We start from the raw sequence: 22,176 nt of genomic DNA, 5'->3' as shown, positions 1-22,176 counted from the left end.
AGTGAAACCAAGTTAAACTGTCAAGCTTTGCTTAATAGGATATGACATTCCACTCCAGTGCATTGGTTTGAATTATTCTATACTCAGCACGAGTTCCTATGACATGCTTTAGTGCAAAGTGGGCCAAAAAAATGTGTTGTTGTTTTGAGGGAAGGCAAAGTGTTGCAACATATTCTGTCTCAAGTCTGAGATACTGATAGCACTATGGTACATCATATAGGAGCACTGGGTTTTGGTGTGGGTTTTTTTGTCAGCAGTCTATTGACCTGAGGAGTTGGCAGCTTTGCAGAAGAGACAGGCAGACGTATAGACCTGATTCTGTCAAAGTCATGCTCATGGTCCCTGTTGCTCCAGTCTTGGTATGTCACAAATGTCTGCAATATGTGGCAACTGTAGCATCCATGTCATAGACTTGGTTTCTCATGTGTTAGTGGTCAAGAATTTCACCCATGCAAGAAAAGGTTCTTGAAGATTTTTGCAGAAAATATGGGGCTAGTAGGATAGGGTATGTTTCACATACTGTACATGGGAACTACTCTCCTAAAACAGCAGCAGCAGCAGCAGCAGCAATGTCTAAGGTGGATGTTATAGTAGACTAACCCTAAAATTTGAAAGGCTAGCAAAATTCTAAAGATGAAATTGTGGTAGAAAATGCACTTGTAGTAAATGAAAGGTTCCTTGTAGTAATGAGAAGAAATTAAAAGAACCAGCTGGATAGTGACAATTAGCTGAAGTAAAATATATTACCCATTGTTGCCCCTGGATGTCCGACAGTGTGAGAAATCTTAGTTGTGGTGGGAACTGGAATCAATTTGCTGGTAACTGTTGGAGTAAAGGATAGTCTCTTAAGAAAGGAAAATCCGAGAGTTCAGGATTTTAGAATGTGTATTCAAATAATGTGCGGCATACTCTGTTTTAACGGCAATTTTGGACTGTCTACCTAATCATAAATATAATCAAGTAGTGTAGTATCACTGTTGGATTTAATTTGGGAGACCTTGATTAGAAAATGCATGGAGAGCATGGCTATATTTACTATCCTCCAGGTTCAGAGGTAGCAAGTCTCTGAGTATCAGTTGCTGGATACTCAGCAGCAATAGGCTATTTACTGGGTTCACATCCTGCCAATGGGCTTCCCTTGAGCATCTGGCTGACTACTGTGGGAAACAGGATGTTGAACTAGGTAGACTTCAGGCTAATCTAGTAGGGCTCTTCTTATGTTCTTGTGGGATTGAATCCTTGCTCAGCTCTAATGTTAACTTAGTGGTCTTTGACAAATCCATATTTCAGCCTATTTCACTCAAGGTTATCGTGCAGATAAAATAGTTTAGTCTGATGTATTTTGCCCTGAGAAACATAAATAATTTAAAGGCAAATATGATATTATACAAAACATCAAGTCCTCCTCCAAAGCGAGTTATTAGAAGATGGAAGCAGATTCATATTTGCTGTCATTTTACTAATTCAAAACATCTGAAGTGGCACCTATAGTTCTCTAAAACAGAGCAGACAGTGTTGGATTGACCATTGGACATGTTGGCTTGAGCTGATGATATTCCAATGACATATGGAGGCCACAGATATCTCACCCCTGCTTCAGAGCATTCAGAAGATCATGTGGCTGAGTTATTCAAGCACAATGAAAAGCAGAAGGTAGTACTCTTTTAAAGTTGGAATAATACAGCCTGATCCAGTACCAGTACAAGTGGAGAAAATGAGGCTTCTTCCAGTGGAATATCTTAAGGATAAGAGCAAAAGTCTACAAATCCATGGAACCAAAATGTTTCATTACTTCCATAAGTTTTTAAAAGGGAAAGACAATGCCCAACTCTGCAGGTTGCTGCTTAACAAGAGGGAAAGGAATGTTGAAGCTAATTTAATAGAAATATGAACGTGTTATATTTAGCATACAGCATATATTATCCATCCTAAGAAAATGAAAAATAATACATCAGTCGTCAGCATCCATTCCAAGACACACACACTGTCAACCTGGCACATTAAAGCCTCTCTGGTGCTAAGGCAAACAGTACACAAGGGAATTGTGTCACCAACAGGAAGTCCAACTGCTTTTGACTCCCCTGAGCTAATATTTCAGATTTGTATGTTTAGCTGAGTACACCGGAGAGTAGCTGACCTGTAGGAGACAGGGCAAGCTTTAGGGTATAGATCAAGTAACACAAACCCCGTTCTACTTCTGACTCATAACTAAAAATAGATGCATGGTACTTATCCAAGCATCTCATCATTTTAATGGCCAGTTTCCCGTTTCAATCTTGGTGAAATTCTATGACTTTCCTTCAACTCTACAAAAGCATGAAGAAAATAAACAATATGGAAATTTCAGTTTACATTGCGAAAGGCACATCTGTTGCCTCTCATTTAAATCTCTGGATTAATCTTTATACATGGATGGAGAAGACTACATGTTGCACAGAGCACAGCTGTACTTCTTATTGTCTGAAAGCTGATAGTATATCTGAATGGAAAATATATTTCCAACTATATGTACCTGTGTGTGTTTATTCTCTATATTTAATTCAAAGTCCTTGGGCTGCACATGGCACCTTCCTATACAATGTGTTTTACTTCAAGCCTAGTAGAGGCTTTTGAAGTCCCTGCTTTCACATTGGAGACATACCTAGATTTTTCAGGGGGGTGGGGGAAATGTAAGGGCTTTTCTGGTCAACGTACTGTGAGAGGATGATTAAGTCATAGCTAAATTGCACCCAAGCAGCTTGGGCTAGAGTGGGTCTGGTCACCACAGGTTGAAGAAATTGGTTATTGCAAATTAAAGTGCCAGATTTTGAGGAACATATTAAGATTGAATGGTTTAATTGTGCTTTGTCAAAGCTGTAATATGAAAAATATCAAAATGTTAGCATATATCACATAAGTCTGTTTAGTTCTGCAGAAATTCTCATGAACAGAGGTAGCATGAAAAATAAAAATATTTGCTTGGGTCTGAAATCTGAAATATCTACATAAGTAGGGGGCAGCGGTGCTCACTTGAACTCCTGACTGCTGAGTCACTGCTGCTGATCAGGAAGGAGAGGGACGAGGAGGCAGGGAGATCAGTGCTGGGCAAATGAACTGGCACAGCCAATACAGCTCTCCTGGTGGTACATTTGCACCACACAAATCTCCCTGCTGCCTCACCTTCCAATAAATAGCTGTAGCTCAGCTGCCAGGAGGTCAGATGAGCCCCAGCACCCATAGTACCATACTTCTTTGTATGGAATAGAAGTAGCATAGCATTTATTTCCAGTCAAAATATTCTTTCATTGAGTTTTCGTTGGTATTTTTCTTGAAACCTCTTTCAGAATTTTATCCCTATCATTATTTATTGCTAGTAGTGACTGAGCTAGCAAATCAACCAACATTAACTTAATTGTCAAACCTGAGCCAGATTTCAAACAAATTAGGTAATGGCAACTTAATTCACCCCATTACAATATTTTAACTTACAAAACAACAGAACTATAAGCTTTGACATGACAGCAAAATCTAATTTGGTGTTTAGAAGCTGTTTTTAATCTCAGACTGTTACTTGCGATTACAAATGGAATTATATTGCATTACATGTTCTAAGATTATATAAGAATGAATGCGCACGAACAACACATGTTCTGTTTTTGTGAGCTGCATGTCCAAGTCCGTCAGAAGAAAGCTTGATCCATGCTGTGGAATAAAATAGTTATAGGAAAGTACATAGCAATTACCCGGTACAATCTTTGGCTCTTCCAGATGGGGAGGGATTTGGGGCTTGGAAACTGGGATTTTTGTTTTACTGGGAGCTGAAAGGAATAAAAACGAAAAGGTCATTTGTATGTGCCCTAAGAAAACAGCTCAGATAGCACCGAGAACTTAAAACGAGGGGGAGTCCTTCACGACCAGTGTTGTGTGCTCACCTAAGTCCAAAACTACATAGGAGTATCCCAAACAAACAGTTACTGAGATACCAAGAACTGCATGACATATACAAAAGGCTTATGCTATGCCTGTGTGATTATTTTCTTTTCGATCCTTTCACCTTAAAAATAAAGCCATATTACAAACTAGTCTGGGAGACTCAAAAGTAGTTTGCCAAACGTCATGGAGGGGCTGCTACTTAAGTTTTAAAAAATATTCTGTGTATATTTCGAAGCAAATCTTAGCAAGTCAGACAGGTAGGTCTGCACAGGGTTATAGGCATGACCCCTTGGGCTCACAGAACTAGTCTCATCGTTTTTTGGAACTTGATCAATATATGAAGAAAATAATCTATTTCCCTGGGATGCCTGCAAACCGCTATGCATTTTTCTTTCAGCAGTTTCCTGTCCAACAAACAGCACAGATCTCCTGTTTTCCAAAGATAAGGTCCTGAATGCTAACCTTGACTTCCCCACTCCTCTTCTATGATTGGAGGGTTGGGGGGGGGTATTGTTTTGTTTTTTCTCAGACCCCAGAGATAGTAAGCATCATAAAAAAACTGAAGCACCAATATTGTGTTTTGTGCTGCGTTCAAAGGTCCCACTCCAGGGTTTTGGCACCCTGACAGACTCCCAAATACTGAATGCATGCAGAGAACCAACACTGGGAAGTACCTGTGTACATTTGCATTTGCCAGATCCTACATGGGATGCATATACATAAGTCTGCTTCACCATATTTTTTGCACTCATGTAGAATGGTTAGGACTAAACTGAAACATCCCTGACTTTGTCGCCCTGCTTGTGAGCTATGAAAAGTCCGACTTCCAGCCCAGGGGATGGGCTGAAAAAGTCCATAGTACATTTCCCCTCTAATGTTCTAACTAGGCAGGTGAGTGGCACAGGAGAGGAAGGGGAAAGGAAAGAACTGACTCTGTTCTGTAGCTTTCAACAGTGTCTATTCGCAGTCCATTCCATGTGGCCCATATTTAATAGACCAACCATCTATAGAATAAATGGAGGCATATACAGAGTTATTTAACTATTACAATTATTCATCTGTCACTTCATGTAAACCTAATTAATTATTACCCTGTGTTGTTCTTGGCAATTCAGGGGTTTTATAAATTTTAAGTGTAGAGGCTTCCCATTGAGGTTCTTTTTCTGCTGATGAAAAAGAAAAGAGAGAGAGCAATAAATCATGCGGGAATTAGACAGTTATTCATAAAAGATGTTTAAAGTTAGATCTATTTGCGTGTCGAGGTCCCCAGGTCCACCCGAATAACTCACACATCACACAGAAATTTTTGTTTAAGATTTTTGGCATAATTTCGGCCACAACTTTATTAAAATACAAATTTGTGAGTGGTTGCGTAGGCATTGGTTGCGACTATCTGCCCCCACCATGGGGGACAGACTGACATTCTGCACGATGCGAAAGTCAGAATGGGGGAATACACTTGGGGGTTACGCGGAGCAGGGAACCTGCCCGCACCCCAAATGCAACCAGGAGCTCATTGCTATGGCCCGAGCCCCCTTGACAGATTGGACAAGCAATAGTTAGCCCCCAATTCCTTTAACGGAATCCCTTGCAGCAGCAGCATTAGAGGGGCAGGCACAGCCAATCCATGCCCCTCAACCAACCAAACCATAAACCAATGCCTAACCGCGAACCTTACAAGTTGTGACGATTTGCTACGCAGTAGGCAAAAACCAAATGGCCCCAGCCAATCAGCCAGATGGACAAAATTCCTACCAGGCCCCCGCTCCAAAGCAGACGACCCCATGACAGGCATAGCAAGGTCAAAGCGAACAACCCTATTCTAGGGAGAGAGGGACGGGCAATCCAATGCACGGGCGAAAAGAGGAAGCCCTAGCCTCATGCAAGGAGTTTTACTATTTCTGGCTGTCAATCAATAAATGGCAACATTAACTTCTTCCCAACAACAAGGGAAGCCCCAATCGCATCAGTGGCCAACGATCAATTAGCCCGCCCTCCAACTTTGGAGTGTCCTGGCAGCCCCCACCGCAACATGTGCTCTCCATGAAGGAGAACACGCTTTCCCATTGCCCAGAATCAGTATATGATTACTTGCAATTAATATAATATAAAATATATTAATATAAAAATAGGGTTCTTTCTGATTCCTGCATGGTTTTCTTATTATAACTGTTTACACTGAAATATTTTATGAATATGAATATATGAGGTAGCACGCAAAGACTGAAGTCTACACAAAGTTGACCCAAAAGGGTTTTGTATTTCCTCAAACCAACAACATAGCTTTTTTCAAATAGGCTAACTTTGAATTCAAACAACATCAATAATTACAATCCATGGCATGAATTGTTATTACCATGTTTAGATTCTGGTATTTTGGGATGGGCAGAAGGTTTAGGTGTAGAAGGAACCAATTCTGTTTCTGGCAGAGCTGAAAGACACAGGTTGTATTATAGATTTTTGCTTCTTACTGTCTTTTTTAATTTTCTTCCTAGGAAATTAGAATCAAATAAACTAAAGTGAAGGTGAAACAAGATGTTTAAAAATTGTAAATTTGTTGCAAAAAATATACCTCTTAAAGCCTCAAACAACAGCAAAATCATATTTGTCTATTCTTTTCCAGTAACTCACCAGATGACTTTAAGAAAGCCATTCTCCCTCATGCCCAGGTGATCTATCTATAGGAATAACAATATTAGCCTACCTTACCAAGTTGTTTTAAGGATTACAAATATAACGTATGTGAAGTACTTTGGACTCTCTCAAGTGCCATCAATTACATATACTGTTAAATAATATTTTTATTACTCATGTAATGGTTGATTATGCTGATTATGTAATGCTGGAATTGATGCATAATTGACAAGGCTTGTGGTAGCTCTCACAAGAAATACGTGTGGAGAAAATTAGTAAAGCTGGTATAAAAATTATAGAATACTACATGCCAATTCATAATCATAGGTAAAAGAAGGACTTTTCCATATACTTCTGGATAACAAATTTAGAATGCTAGGTCAAATACAGTGGTACCTCGGTTTAAGAACAGTCCTGTTTACGAACGATTCGGTTTACGAACTCCGCAAAACCAGAAATAGTGTCTTGGTTTGAGAACTTTACCTTGGTGTAAGAACGGAATCCAAATGGTGGAAGGGCACCGGCAGCAGGAGGCTTCATTAGGGAAAGTGCACTTCGGTTTAAGAATGGTTTTGGTTTAAGAACGGACTTCCGGAATGGATTAAGTTTGTAAAATGAGGTACCACTGTACAGATATAACAATAAATTATTATTTTTTTTGTGTGAAGTGAACATGCTACAGGAGGAAGAAAATTTAAAGCCTCTTTTTGTGGTTTGGAGCAAATTGCAGTTTCAGATTTCATACAGGAAGTTCTTCAAAGTGTAGTTCAAAACCACAGTTTGGTCCTTGTATTAACTAACTACGGTTTAGATAAACCAAGTTCCCTGACACAAAGGGAAACTGTAGTTTGTTCCAAACCATGGACAGAAGCAGCTTCTGGGGGGAGGGGTGTAGCTGCAGCAGTAGCCTCCCAACAACAGCATAGCTGCTGCTTACTCGGAGGGGCAAGGAAGTGGAACAATGGGACATGTGCTGATACACCAGGGGGAGAATTGGTATGGCTCCCCCACTGTATCTCTGCAGCTGTGACCTCACAACCACTTTGCCCACAAGGAAAGCTATCTAAAAATCATCCAAATTCAAGTACTATAAATATTTTTTTAAATATTCAAGTACTATAAATTCAAGTACTATAAATATTTTTTTAAATAAATGTTTTCTTTTTATGTGGATAAGCATTACTTTCCTTCAGAAAAGCAATTTGCTCAATTTGCCATTGGCCTTTTAAAATAGTTGTCACACTTTTGCTGAAAACAGGAAATAGCTGTGTCTATAATTTCTATGAGGCAAATCTTCAAATAACAACAGCAAGCACATTTGCCCACACTGTTTCACAAATTCTCATTGTTAAATTGATCAAAGGGCAGATATTTCAATGGGCATCAGTTCAACGAGCAATTTCAATTAAGAGCAATAACGTTTTCAGATTTCAAGAATTAATGCTGTAGCTGTAAGCCAAATACTACACTTGAAAGTACACTCTGTTTTTATTATTTGCAGTGGTGAAAAATGGCAATAAAAATATTTTCAGGGCTCTTCAGGGACTGAATTTTAATGCAAGTTATACAACGTTTCCAGGAAATGAATGTTACCTGGAGCAGCTTTTAATTGTTCAGTAATTCTAGAAGTTTTAGGTGTATTCTGCTTCAAAGGTGGTTGATTAGTGGCTAGAAAAAGAAGAGAATTCAAACTGAACAGAAAAAGACAAATATAACTAAAAGTTACCAATCTTGAAGTGAAATATTTCCTATTTATTGATAAAGCAAAATGTTTAATGTGAAAAGAGAAAGATTGGGTTGGGGGGTGGGAACCTATCAAATTCAAAACAGAAGGTCTGTTATCACCAAATACACTAAACACATTTTTAATAACGACTCATGTACAAAACTGGCAGCAACAGCCCCTATTTCAACAGAGAGATGGCAAAAGGGAAGAGGGCACACCCACAAACTCTTCTGAGCTTGATTGTATAAGCCCCAGTAATACAACATGGACTATTCAAAGGAAAATAAACTCTTAATGCATGAGATCTGGAAAGCAGAAAAAGCTAGAAATAAATTTCAAATTAATCATAAATAATTGCATACATTGATTTCATGTTCATAATCAATGTATCTAAAACAAAAGTGCAAATTTCTTTGATTGTAATATAGATTTGTGAACAATCTACATTTCATTACCAATCCCAGGTTCAATAGCTCTTGAGAAAAAAATAAACAGAAGAAATGTTTTTTGGTGTGAAACAAAATATATCACAGTACTCAGATTTATTACAGAAAAGTAGTAACTGATAGTAATTTAGCATGCAATCCTAACCATGTCTATGCCGAAGTTACTCGTACTGAATTCAATGAGGCTTACCGCCAGGTACTGTAAGTAGGGATAGGATTGATGCTCTAGTAGCTATTGCACAGCTGAACAGAGAAGAGTTTTTAAAATGCCATCTGTAGTGTATACATAAAGCGAGTATTTAATTACCGGGGCTCACATGCCATCCTTCTGGAGTGGCAGAAGTCTTCCATTTAAAAGGAATAAATGGTGTTTCAGATGAAGCTGAAAAGAGCATCATGGTTACATTTAAAATCCTTCAAAATTTAAACAAACCGTTCATGCAACACTCTTGCAATGATGAACAGAATGGAATGGACTGGCAAGGCTGATGAACGTGATGGAGTTGCAGACCACATTGCACTGATCTTAAGCATAACTCAGTGCTCCAATGACAAGTGTCAATTTCCTTCAAAGACAGTTGTGCAAAGAGATGGATAATAATAATAATAAATGATAGGGAGCCCATGCAGCTTTCGTAACTGAAACTAAAAATAAAAGGATGAACCATGTTTCTACAAAGGTTTGGAGGCTTTGTAGAAGCTAGAAGCGTGATAAAAGGTGAGTATGGAAAGGATGGTGATGATTTTATTCTGAAAGAAATGGATTCACGTGGAATGAAAATGTTTCTGATGAAACACGACACACAGTATGACCATTCACGTTGAAAAAGAGCATTACCCTGTGGTGTCTTTGGCCAGTCAAGAGGCTTGGATGTTTTTGGTGTGAAAGATTCCAGGGTGGGTTCATTTGTTACTGCTGGAAGAAATGTTGACAAGTATAAGAAGAAAAGCCAGCTTGGTGGGGGGAAAAGTTTCTGGAAGGAGGAAAGCTATTTTTCTGTAGGAAAAACCTGAAGGGTTTCCTTGACTATTGGCCATTGTTTTTAGTTTACCAGTTTAGTAGGTGTTACAGATGAAGTCATCTGTTTAAATCACACTGTATGAAAGATTTCCTTCTTCGTAGTGTATGTGGATTTGAACAAATGCTGCGTGGTCATCTGTTTAGTGCCTGCCTGCCTGCCCACCCATACTGTAATTGTTTTGGATTACATCTTGGTATCTGGATCAGTGCCACACAGAAAAACTTAAGGTTTTATTAACAACTCAACTGAAGTGGCATTATCCAAGCAAAGTGGAATACCACAAGCAGCAACACTGTAATAAGCAACATAGTCTACTAAAAGTTACTGTGCAATGTAAACACGTAAACTCAGAAAATCTCATAGTAATAAAATTCATATAGGGCACTTTGAAGTCCCATTCCGGTCAACTAAGGTGGTCACCTATATTAGCAGAAATCCTCTCTTCTACATGACATTACAGGAATAGAAGTCCTGTTCTCTTTTGCATTTGGCCACACTGGTTTCAGCAGAAGAGACTTAAGACATAAGACTTAACTCTAATACTATTTATTTTCTATTTTCTTTCCTATGTTTTTAACTTGTTCTATTTTATCTATCTATCTATTTATCTATCTATTTTATCTGGATAAGCAGCCTTTCTCACTGGGAAAAAGATGAGATATAAATAAATATAACAATATTTTTAATACAGTCATACCACGGAAGTCGAAGAGAATCCGTTCCGGAAGTCCATTCGGCTTCCAAAATGTTTGACTTTCACAGTGCAGCTTCTGACTGGTGGCAGGAAGCTTCTGCAGCCAATCGGAAGCCCCGTCAGATGTTCGGCTTCCGAAAGAACATTAGAAAACCGGAACACTCCCTTCTGGTTTTTGATCCTTCAGGAGCTGGAACCTTCGACTTGCAAGGCGTTCGGGAGCCAAGGTACGACTGTACTATTATTATCCACATCATATAGGGGGCCTTAAATATAGCCCAAAATAGGCAGGCTTTGAACCTCTAGGAATTTACAGCATACAACACACACTGGGAAAAACAGAAGGTGTATAAGGGAGAACAACAGAACTCCCCCAAAGCCACCAGGAAACCATATGAAACCATCAGCCTGCTGGGGTTGACCATTTTAATCAGTCCCCCACCCCTGCAGAGGCTCTGAGTTCTAAGCCCCACAAGGTAGTGGTTTGACCATGGCAACAGAACTATAGAGTACCTCCACTCTAAGATCACCATCATACAATCAAACACAGAACACCAGTCCAGAGTGTTCTCTGCAGCATGGGTAGGGCGAAAAATTACTTAGGACAGAACCATGGTTGTCATGGAGGACATGAAATCCTGAGGCATTCTCGAGGGGAACCTCAGTGTGAAAATTAAAGTCCTCCAAAACAACCAGCCAGGGGGACTCCAACACCAACCCTGAAAGCACACCAGCTAGCTCAGGAAGGGAGACTGTTGATCAGTGGGGTGGGTGGTAGACAAACAGAATCTTTAATCTATCCTGGTCACCCATTTCAGATACACTCTTGAACCCAGCAGACTGCGGGAGAGGACACCTGGTCAGGGGGATGCAATTCGCCTTGTGCAAGTGTAATTTGCCAGACTGTAAGGATGGTGTTATCTGGAATTGTAGTCTGTAGATTTTGCTCTCTAAATTCAGTTTCAGATAGATTCATTCCTCAGAAGATTTTGCTCTCTAAATTCAGTTTCAGATAGATTAATTCCTCAGAAGATTCTGCAAACAGAATCTAGAGACTATAGAGAGCTGGCGCCTAAGGACACATCCCCCAGCTTCTCATTTAAGAACAGTTTTACTGATTTCAGTGAAACTATTCTGAAGTAAGTACAGCAGTCTGAAGACTGCAGTCTTAATTCCATGGGTGGTAAGTATAGGATGCAATGGTATACCTGGTTCGGAGTCTGATATGTCAATCTCATCAGATCTTCTGGGGCTTGAAAGACCAGGTTGTGTTTTGCTGAAAACTAAAAATAATAAATTGATAGCAGTTGTAATTATGATTTCTTTTAAATCTAATTTTTATTTTCTGAGGTGGCTTTGCTTGTATGTAGCTAGTATCAATAATAAGAGTAATTATTCGGAAAAAGCTTTTGATTTGGTTGGTTTTTAACTAATCAAGTTTAAATGCATTCACAAATGACAACATCTTAATGAAGATGTCTTTGAGGATCTTCAACTAAGGGGAATACCTTTTATTTTGAAAAACTACACTCATCTCTCACAAACGGAAAAGGGGAATCCAATATTTTTCTTCTTCGAACTTGGACTCATAGGATATTCTAAAGATTTCACAAACATGTTGAGGTCAGTATCTTTTGCTGAATATTTATATTTAAAATACATATTAATTTCAGGAGAGCAACATCAGATCCACTTTGCTTTCTCTTGTGGAAATCAATTTACATGATATCTGTGCTATGTTGCCCTGCAAATGGCAGGTAGGAGAAGGCACTAAGTAGGAGTTACAGAAGTCCCTAGACCCTATCTGTCAACTACAGTAAAACAGAATACATAGTGGTCTATTGCCTACTAGGAAGTGATGCAAAGGGACAGGTGAGTTTTACCTTTGGGTAGAATATAAGTAAATTATACAGGGTGGGATCCAAAGAACTCTGTTAGGCATGCCAAAGGGGTTTGAGGTGCCCAGTGGAAATTTTAACCTTTTAAAAAAAAACGAATAGCAGATCTCTGTAGGGAATAGCAGCTCCCTCACTTTCAAAAACCAGATTGCCATTTGGCAGGAGGAATCGCTGTACTAGAAAAACAAGTTCGAAGCTTCCATGCGGGCATGGAACTCATTGTGCAGGGCTTTGGATTCCAGCCACAATGTGCTTCTAGGGTATGTGTTTGTGTGGTGTGTGCATGTCTGTTCCCATCCTCTCTTAGCCCCATCTAGCATTCAAATTATGCACAATCTGGAATGGTGGGGAAGAGTTGGATGGGGTGCAGCAGGTTTGCACAGACTACCTGTTCTCTAGGCTATTCTGTGCTGAGAACAGGGGAACATAAATACGTGTACTGAGCCCTAAGGGGGACCTTTCACCTAGGTGCACTGTGCCTATATGGGGAAGGACTGGACACCCAATGTTGTGGCCCAATGCCTTTTACAGGATTAAAACAGCAACAACCAAAAAATCTAACCAAGTTCTTCCCCCCAAGATTAACCCCCCCAATGGTTGTGTTTGCTTATGATACACACCTCCATAGTCTTATGGTGACTGAGTCAGTCATGTGGTTATTGATACACCTAACATTAAAGCAATAAAAGGCACTAATTGCATCTCACTATCTTACACTGCTGTGTGACATTTCAACTCTGAAGAAGCAATTCAGCATTTCTTGAATGAAAATGCATTGTGTTTTCCTTTTTTCAAGTCCTTCACTTTCCCATGGGGCAGGCCTCCTACCATGTATAAGTACATTTTTCACCACAAATGCAGCCAACCATTTTTTTCTATCATTGCCTAGTATTTAGTTGTTAAAAACATGTATGCTATATACGGTTTTGCATACTTTCCATGCCAAAAAGTTACTCCTCCTTTTCATTTCATGCAGATGTTTTCGTAGCGGTTGGCTAGCCTTATTACAATCAACACCGCAGGCCTTAGGGTTTAAAACCACCCACAAAAATCAGAGGACAACAAAAAAGCCCTTTGTACTACAAAGCCAAGAAAAGGTTCACTCTGAGGACAGTGTAGGGAAGTACTATATTAATGGAATAAATAATGTTCAGAGCAGGAGAATATATCCTATAAATAACTCTCATTTATGAAGTCAGCGGTGAAAAGGGAAAACAACAACCACTAATAACTGGTGATTATTTAAGGGCAATCTAGCACATGGAGGTAACAGAACTGTGGAGCTGGAAGGAATCCCTAGGTCATCTAGTCCAGTTTGCTGCTATGCAGGAATCTCAACTAATTCATGCCCAGGACTTCATCAGCATACTAGCTGATGTGGAAAGGGAACCAATTTTCTTGTATCAAGCTACAAACATTGCCTACTGACAAAAAACAACTCTCCACTCAAACCATTGGGATGTTTTAACTTTTCATTCAGATGTAATTCACCATAAAAACAAATTTCAGCATATAAAATTGAATTAAAGGATAATGACCCATTAGAACTAGCAGGCTGCAATTATCAAATACAGCCTGTGGTCACTCTCAGGCTCTGCATCTGTATTTTACCACAAAGCCAAAAGAAAATTTAGACCATGCCTTCCGAGGTCCTTAGACACATTTTTGGCATCAAGGAAATCAAAACAACAATGTTGACTAAGGCAGCTCAGAAATGGTGTCTGTTCTTCCTTCCAGAATCTCTGTCACACCTAACCCAGTTTCCAGGGCTTCCAGCTATTGCTCCTGCTTCCCTGCATTATCCTTGACCTACTATTCCTTTAATGCTGTGCCTGTACCTGTGAAATTTTACCTCTCTTCTCTGCCATGCACACTGTTAAAGGCCTTGAATTCACATTGTCCTCTGAATTTGAAGAATCCTCTACTAGTTTGCCTATCCAAACACCTTCTGGTTTAATCCCAGCGTTCACATGGTTGATTAACCATATCTCTCTCTCTCTTTTGGTATTACTGTTTTATTGAAATATTTTCATTGGTTTTGTCCTGCGATGTAAAGCTGAATGTGCGCAAGTTAAATGCACATACATTACAGGCTTGTTATATGTACATTTTTGTAAATGTTATTTGGCTGGAGAACTACACTGCAAAATTTGGAGGAGTGCAAATTTTGAAAGATGGCTGTGTTTCAGTTTGCGTGTTGTTTTGAAAAGTGTGAATTTTGTAGGTGCACTTTTACATGCAACCTGAATTGAATGCCTGCTCAGGACAACGTGTCTGTACAAAATTAATTAGTGCTAGGAGGCTAGGTTCTGAGCAATCAGCAAATTGCAATGGTCAGGGGTTTGTTTGTTTTATTGTTTTTTAGGAAAACAGAAAGCTGTTTACAAAGACCAGACAATGGAGATATTGAAAATCAGAAAACCATGTGCCATGTTAGAATACGTGCGTTCTCTATGTGTCCTGGAACAGATTAATTAATATAATTAATTAATTAATTAATTAATTAATTAATTAATAATTAATCCAGCGGGTGCAGAATGCTGCAGTGAGACTCCTTACGGGGTCTTCGCTGCGCGATCACATTCACCCGGTGCTATACCAGCTGCACTGGCTCCTGGTGGAGTACAGGATCAGGTTTAAGGTGTTGGTTTTAACCTTTCAAGCCCTATACGGCCTAGGACCCTCGTACCTACGGGACCGCCTCTCCTGGTATGCCCCACAGAGAAACTTACGGTCTTCAAATAAAAACATCTTGAAGGTCCCAGGCCACAGAGAAGTTAGGCTGACCTCAACTAGAGCCAGGGCTTTTTCGGCTGTGGCTCTGATCTGGTGGAACACTCTGTCACAAGAGACTAGGGCCCTGTGGGACCTGACATCTTTCCGCAGGGCCTGCAAGACAGAGCTGTTCCACCAGGCCTTTGGCCAGGGCACAGCCTGACTGCCTCCCTCGGCAATCTTCACGGAGCTCTGGAGCAATGGTTGCCAGCGGCTTGAATTAATTAATTTTATAATGAATGATTTTAGAGTGTTGTTTGTGCTGTACTTTTGTACTGTTTTATTGTTGTTAGTCGCCCTGAGCCCGGCTTCGGCTGGGGAGGGCGGGATATAAATAAAATTTATTATTATTCTTATTAATAGGAAATTTCATAATATGTTCCATAAAGAAAGCAAAGAAAGTTTAAGTTTGACAAGAGACTGCAAGATATTTAAAAATGCATCTCCAATCTGAATTCTGTGGTATAAAAAGCTAAACAGTCCACCACATAAACTCACGATCTGCTTCACTAACTTTTGGAGTTAATATTTCCTACTCATATACTGTGCTGAGCATTTCCCTCCTCATCAGTCCTTTTATTCTAGAAAAAATGTGCCGGTACTCACCATAAAGTTGTTACAGTTAAGTGCCACAACTTTAACCATTGCTTTTTTTCTAGAAAAAAATGGTGCTGGTACTGTGTACTCTTGAGTATATCCAGAAAAAATCACTGCTCCTCATAGAAGCGAATGGGAGCCCCTGTGCTGAGGGGTCACGTCCAAGAAACATCAAGAATAGACTTTAGGTCACATCTGATATTACCAGTTTCACTCCTGGGAATAAGCTACAAGTTACTCCCATGATTAAATCTGTATTAGGACAGACACTCATGTCTAGACATAAGCCAGATTTAGAGAAACATATATTTGCCTGGCTCATGAGCAGACATGAGTGTGAGTCCTTCCAACATTATAATTTCATCAATAGGATGACCAACAAGGAAAAAATTATGGGGACAAGTCATGTACACTACATGAAATAGGAACCCTTTTCCATATAATTTTAGGGTGATGTCTACTTTGTTATTTTTAGAGAAAAAAGTGATTTAAAAAAATCTTAATTTTTTTTTTTAAGAAGAAACTCTAAAAACATATGGAAGGGAGAATTCTGTATAATGTTGCACGCATTATACAGAAAATGCCCACCATCCGCAAACCAAATTAATTTATGTCAATTGAATTAAAGGATTTGTTTGCAAATATGGCAAACCTGGATAAATGGTTCATTGCCAACAGAAAGTACACAAGCAACCTTGGAGATTTTACAAGGAAAAAGTTGCATGATTCATAGCTCTTGGCTAAAGGAATTGCATAAATGAAGAGCTATCAGAGTTCTGTGCAAAATATAACAACCATCTTAACAAAGGCATCTTTTCAGAAACTTAAACCTCACCATAAATTGGCCACCCAGAGTGTTTCTAAATGAAAAGAAATGTCTCCCTCTGGTATACTTTAAATGCTGCAGAGGAAATCCAGGGAAAATTTCAATGAAGCCTTCCAAGAAAGTGTGCTTGAAATAGTAACTAAAATGCCAGGTAAATAGTAAAACCTGATGGACTGACTTCTGAAATTATGAAGGAATTTGTGGATCTCAGACTCAAGTAAGTTAATTTAAGAAAAGAAAAAATAAATTATGAAGGTGATTGTTCCTGTTATCTGATCAATATCCACATTAAGAGTAAAGCCTGCCTTGGAAACTTGAACATACCAAAAATCTGTAATCAAAATAAGCCATAACTTCTATAAGCCAGAAGGACTAGGAGATCCAAATCAAGGATTTGCCAGATTGTTGGCATGTCCATATTTGACAATGGTGATCACCTCTTTGGGATGTAAAAGGGGCATGGAATCCAGCTTGCCTCCATGCAAGCGCCAGACTAGCAGTTCACAAACAGTTCAGGAGCGCTGACGGAACACACCCACCCAGATGTGCTGGCTCCCACCATTGGCCACTGGCACCAACGGGAGTTTCCCTCCAATGTTAAAGTACAGCTTTGTGGGGTAGGTGTAGGAGGAAAGGTTTTGATTCTGACTGGGCTCTCCAGTGGCTCTTATTTACCATAAAAACAATACACGCACTGTTAAAACATGTGACTGCATGTTGTGTCGTTTGGCCCATGCTCAATCACATTATTTGAAACTGTGTCTTGGGCACTAAGATCCTCTTCAGCATGTTCTGCAAACATACCGTTCTCCCTTCTAAGATAAAAGGGGGTTCTTAATACCTCAATAGGACTTTTATCACAGCAACAGTAGCATTCTGGTGGCTTCTTTCTTGCCAGTTCAATATGTAAGGGATAAGGTGTCTCAAAGACCTACAGCTCTTTCTACCGAAGCAGCTTGCAGGCAGATAAAAACTGTTTAATAGGGTAGCCATGTGTTCTACTTTACAGAGGATGGTCCTCTATTGGAAGGGCTGCCGGAGGACAACCCTCTGTTTCTAGGAACCCGCTAGGTGAGGGTTGTCTAGTCCAAATCTGGTTCAAAGATAAGTAATTATAAAAAGGGAGAGCAAAAGTCTTGACAATGCCCATCAGCAGTTTGCTGGTCAGCAGACTGACAAACAACTCATCTAATGTCTTCTTCGTTAAGGTGAGATGTAATGTATTTCTATTTAAATTCTAGGTTTTTTCCCTTCTGAATTTGTGCCTATGTATATAATTTTCCCCCTATGCTAATTGATAGTGTGGGGCCACCAATCTGCATCAGAGTCATATCAGAGGGGGGAAATCAAAGCTCACTTACCCCCTCCATGCTAAAATTCTAATCCAGATTGCTCCTCCTGCACTGGCAATTTTGTACTTAAGGGCAAAGATGTGGAGCTAATGTAGAATCTAGTCTGGACAGCTTGTTTGACGCTGCCAGCTGAGCTGCCACAAATTGCCCAGAAATCCTGTCTGAGCCTACTGAAATCTTGTCCTCTTCCTCTGCATTACCCACAATGTGTAGAGACTATGGAAGTGCTGATCAGCTGAATGTGCTTATGATTATGGGCACCAAAATTTGTGTGGTCTCCCCATATTACTTTTCCTTATGTGCATATGAACTTGAGAGATTTAGGCTTATTGTTGCATTTCACCTACTTATTTATTTTTGTCCAGAGTACCAAACTATTCAAATAACATCTGTCCTGAAAAAGGCAACGTAAGAGAAAAATAATAATAATTACCCAGCCTTGTTGGTGTGGCTTTTGGAGCAGGTGGCTGGGGTGCTGAAGGAACTGGCTGCATGTCACTTGAAGCTATAGTGAAAGAAATGGCCAAACCTTTATAAAGAGCATCGGTGCAAAATTCACCTTACAAGTCTGTAAGACCCCATTGTCATACAGGGCCTTCTGGGGACATAATTTTGCAAATTATAGAAAGATAATTGAAAGAAGTGGAAATTGGTTGCATCATAATCCATCATGTACAGAACCAAAGAAAACATTACCATTGCAATATAGCTTTTAAATGAAATATTAAAGAAGTGAAGTTAAAATGATTGTTAGTTGTATTTAAAAAGCTTGCCATTACCCAATGTTTCCGTGGGCATTTGAAGTGTGTGAGGTGTTTTAGTTTTAGGAATTTCTGGCAACTCGTGTGGAGCTAGAAGTTGGAAAAAGAAAAAGAAGCCCAATGTATCAGTATTCAAAATACTGAAAATAAATACTTACTACTTTGTAATTTGGTGTAACAAACAGACAGAAAATCTTATTTATCTCTATGTTTCAGTGATGGTCGACAACCTCGCTTGATTAGGCTGTGGTAAGCAACTATTTTGTTTGCTAAGCTCCACTGAATCAATACCAAACAGCAAGACAAAACAGGCCTAAACTAGCTGCACATATAGACTGACCAAATTACAAGGAGCAAATTTACAAAGACTGAGCCGAATACAGGACTGATCACACAGGTATGAATCATAACTGAGGTTTTAATTCAAAATAGCTGAAAGTGCCAATAGTAATAATAATAATTTATTATTTATACCCCGCCCATCTGGCTGGGTTTCCCCAGCCACTCTGGGCAACTCTCAACAGAATGTTAATAATAATAATAATAATAATAATAATAATAATAATAATAATAATGCGACAAAACATTAAACATTACAAACTTCCCTAAACCTGCCATAGGGTGAAGATGATATGGCATGTGAGAAAGATTGTGATAATATATACCCAAACCATTATCTTTTACTATAAATATAAGAACAACACAAACACATTTTGGAAGTTAATTATCTGGTTATTTGTGATTATTTTCATATGTATCTAGAAACCTATAGATGTACTCTATGGCTTATGTCTTACATCTTCTAATGATTCCAGACACCTTTTCTTAAGAATTAACACATAACCCTCTTAAACCTTATTTTTGGTTCTTTATGATTTTTTCTTTATGAGTGAACCTTTGTGATCTGCATGGTATTTATGGTCCACAGTGTCCTCCCTCTCCCTCTGGCTTAATTTAATCCTCTATTAAGTCAACCATAAAATAAAAAGGTTTCTATAATATTATTTTTGTGACAAAAAGTAGTATAGATAAACAAAAGGAAAATTAGCAGATGAATTCAGATCATTGCCTGTAGAATAGATCATACAGACAGACTTGCAAGTAAAATGTTGCTGGATCTTTTTGTAATATTAAAGGCTAATATACATGGAATCCAACTGTTATGTATAAATGTTGCCAATTCTGTCTTTAGAGGGGCATACTTTTCTTGGAGATTACTTTATTTCCTATTGTGAGCAATAAAAAACCAGTGAGTTTGACTTTAAATCCTTTTCTGTTCATACTCAGTATAATTCCTCACAATTTTAAACAAGTGCTAGCAATATATATTATATGAGCCTATTTTTCTTGTCTGACATCAATGATGTAAGGAACCATAGATTCACCTTGATACCCAAAGCTTTCCTTTCCATTCAGCAATAATAGCTTTGAATTAATTTCTCAGAGGCCACTTGTTCATAAGATTCCTAACTCTCCATTATGCTTCACATTTAATTCCATCAAAATATATTCTTCTTTATATACTCATCTTATTTAACTAGAACAATTATCTTTAAAATAATGAATGAGAAAGGTGCTTTGCAGGCTTTGTAAAGTTGTGATGATCAGCTTTAATTGAAACAGGTTTACTTATTGATGTCCATACATTGCCCACCACCACATTGCAGTGATTACTTGCTTATTATACAACAGTCATGACTTCAGTAATACAATAAAAAAAATCTCTTTAACATATATGCACCTACACATACCAGAGGTAGCCTTCAGCAGCCCTGTGTCTGCAGCAGAAATACTATGTACAGAGTATTTATCCTGTGTGTCAAGTGGCAATTCAACCAAAGGTTTTGAAGACTCCACTTCCCTTTCAGTGTGAGCTAAAAAAGAGAGAGTTGACATCCTTTCTTTAGACAGGATACTATGGCCACATTATGCAAAGCAGGACAGGGTGATGAAGACAACTTCACAAAGATAATATTTTGTCTTCAATGGAGCTTCCAGACTTCCACTATCTTTGGGTGGTATTCAGCCACATACCTGCAGATTCAGGTTGCACAATTAAAGCTGATTTTGTACTCTTGTGTAACAAACCTGCTCCTCTCCTCAAAAAATAAAAATAAAATAAACCAGACTGCTAGCGACAAGGGAAGTGAAGGATAATGATTGCTTGATGCAACTCTGTGAACAAATCACAACGCATACTCAATAAATAGCCAACATTGTCTGCAAACTTTGTGCAAACACATCAGGATAAATGTTCAATAAACAGGTCACCCAGAAGCATCTTTTGTCTCACTACTTGAAAAGCCATAATGTATTTTGCTGAAGAAAAAAATATTTTTTTAGTTGACAATACAAAAAGACATTAAATATCTCTCCCAGCTAGCAAGCATGTTTTCCAAAATCACTGAAAGAAACACTGAAGAAGACACTAAAAAGCATCAGAGACCACAATCTTATGCATGCTTCCATAGCTTTAAGTCACACTAAATTCAATATTGAGCAAACACGTATAGGATCACAACTATATTTCAAGAATGCTCCAAAAATACAGGAAGCTGATGCAAGACTGATTGCATTCCCCTGCATGGCAGTAACTACTTGCTTATCTATTATGTAGCAGTTGATTCTGTTTCATATGTATGCACCCACACATATCAGAGGTAGCCTTCAGTAGCCCTAGGTCTGCAATGGAAATGCCATAAACAAAGTATTTACCCAGTGTGTCAAGTGGCAATTTAGCCAAAGGAGTTTTATTAAGTTTTGAGGATTCTGGTTCACTTTCAGAATGAGCTTTAAAAAAGAAAGAGAAAAGGGTTAATATTATTTCTTTATTGGAACGAGGACACCACATTCTGCTAGCACAGCAGTTACAATTCTACCATAATGTTCCTAAAGCACTGTTATCAAAAGTTGAGTATGTGGGGTCACATTGAGTATGTGGGGTCACTGTTATCAAAAGTTGAGTATGTGGGGTCACATTATATGCAGCCTCATATAACCAACATGCTTAACTGTAATTAATGCATGAAGGGGTTAAGACCATAGAGTAAGCTGTCCTGCCAGGCTAAGCAAGGTCACATTCCCTCACCTTGGGAGGAAATGTTACCAAATTCTTCTTCTTTTTCTACTTCCACCATATGAACATGACCAGTAAGGATGTCTAAGATGGATGCTCTAAGTTTGATTTAGCAAGGCTTCTGCAAGCAATCTTTGTGTCGCTATACAAAAAATATAGAAACTCTTACCACTTTTTGAAACTAAGTTGTACTGTCCTTTTTTTTTTTTTTTTGCTGCTGTATGGAAAAGCACATGGATCTGACCTTTGAAGAGTTTGTAAGTAAACCATTTTTAACTTACCAAACATGTAGTCTCTTTCTCTGCAAGGGGGAAGTGGGGAGTTTTGAAAGAAACTTAGAAGGGAACATTTAAAAGATCTAACAGCCTATAGTTTCACGCTTTACTTTGCTGCATGTTTTGTGATTTTAAATCTCTGCAGGGGCTCTCTCACTAAATAGTACTTGCAGCACAGGAAG

General features: G+C 38.8%; 1 protein-coding gene across 50 annotated transcripts in view; it reads right to left on the bottom strand.

Annotated features, from left to right (window-relative positions):
- ABI3BP (ABI family member 3 binding protein) overlaps nt 1-22,176 on the bottom strand; it is a 148,101-nt gene that overhangs the window by 62,744 nt on the left and 63,181 nt on the right. For 22 of the 50 annotated variants that reach the window (XM_083736021.1, XM_083735976.1, XM_083735998.1 and 19 more), the window contains 12 exons: nt 21,359-21,433; nt 20,395-20,517; nt 18,662-18,733; nt 18,316-18,387; nt 11,643-11,717; nt 9,557-9,634; nt 9,026-9,100; nt 8,140-8,214; nt 6,269-6,343; nt 5,004-5,078; nt 3,723-3,797; nt 748-822 (listed from right to left, as the gene is read on the bottom strand). In XM_083736021.1, coding sequence (XP_083592147.1) covers nt 748-822; nt 3,723-3,797; nt 5,004-5,078; nt 6,269-6,343; nt 8,140-8,214; nt 9,026-9,100; nt 9,557-9,634; nt 11,643-11,717; nt 18,316-18,387; nt 18,662-18,733; nt 20,395-20,517; nt 21,359-21,433 — 945 coding nt within the window. The remainder of the gene's footprint in view (nt 1-747; nt 823-3,722; nt 3,798-5,003; nt 5,079-6,268; nt 6,344-8,139; nt 8,215-9,025; nt 9,101-9,556; nt 9,635-11,642; nt 11,718-18,315; nt 18,388-18,661; nt 18,734-20,394; nt 20,518-21,358; nt 21,434-22,176) is intronic. The other 28 variants (XM_083735994.1, XM_083736016.1, XM_083736020.1 and 25 more) reach the window with 19 other exon arrangements.

Source organism: Podarcis gaigeae, assembly GCF_964106915.1.
Source record: "Podarcis gaigeae genome assembly, chromosome: 4".
Taxonomy (NCBI): domain Eukaryota; kingdom Metazoa; phylum Chordata; class Lepidosauria; order Squamata; family Lacertidae; genus Podarcis; species Podarcis gaigeae.
This window is presented reverse-complemented; position numbering and strand designations above follow the sequence as displayed.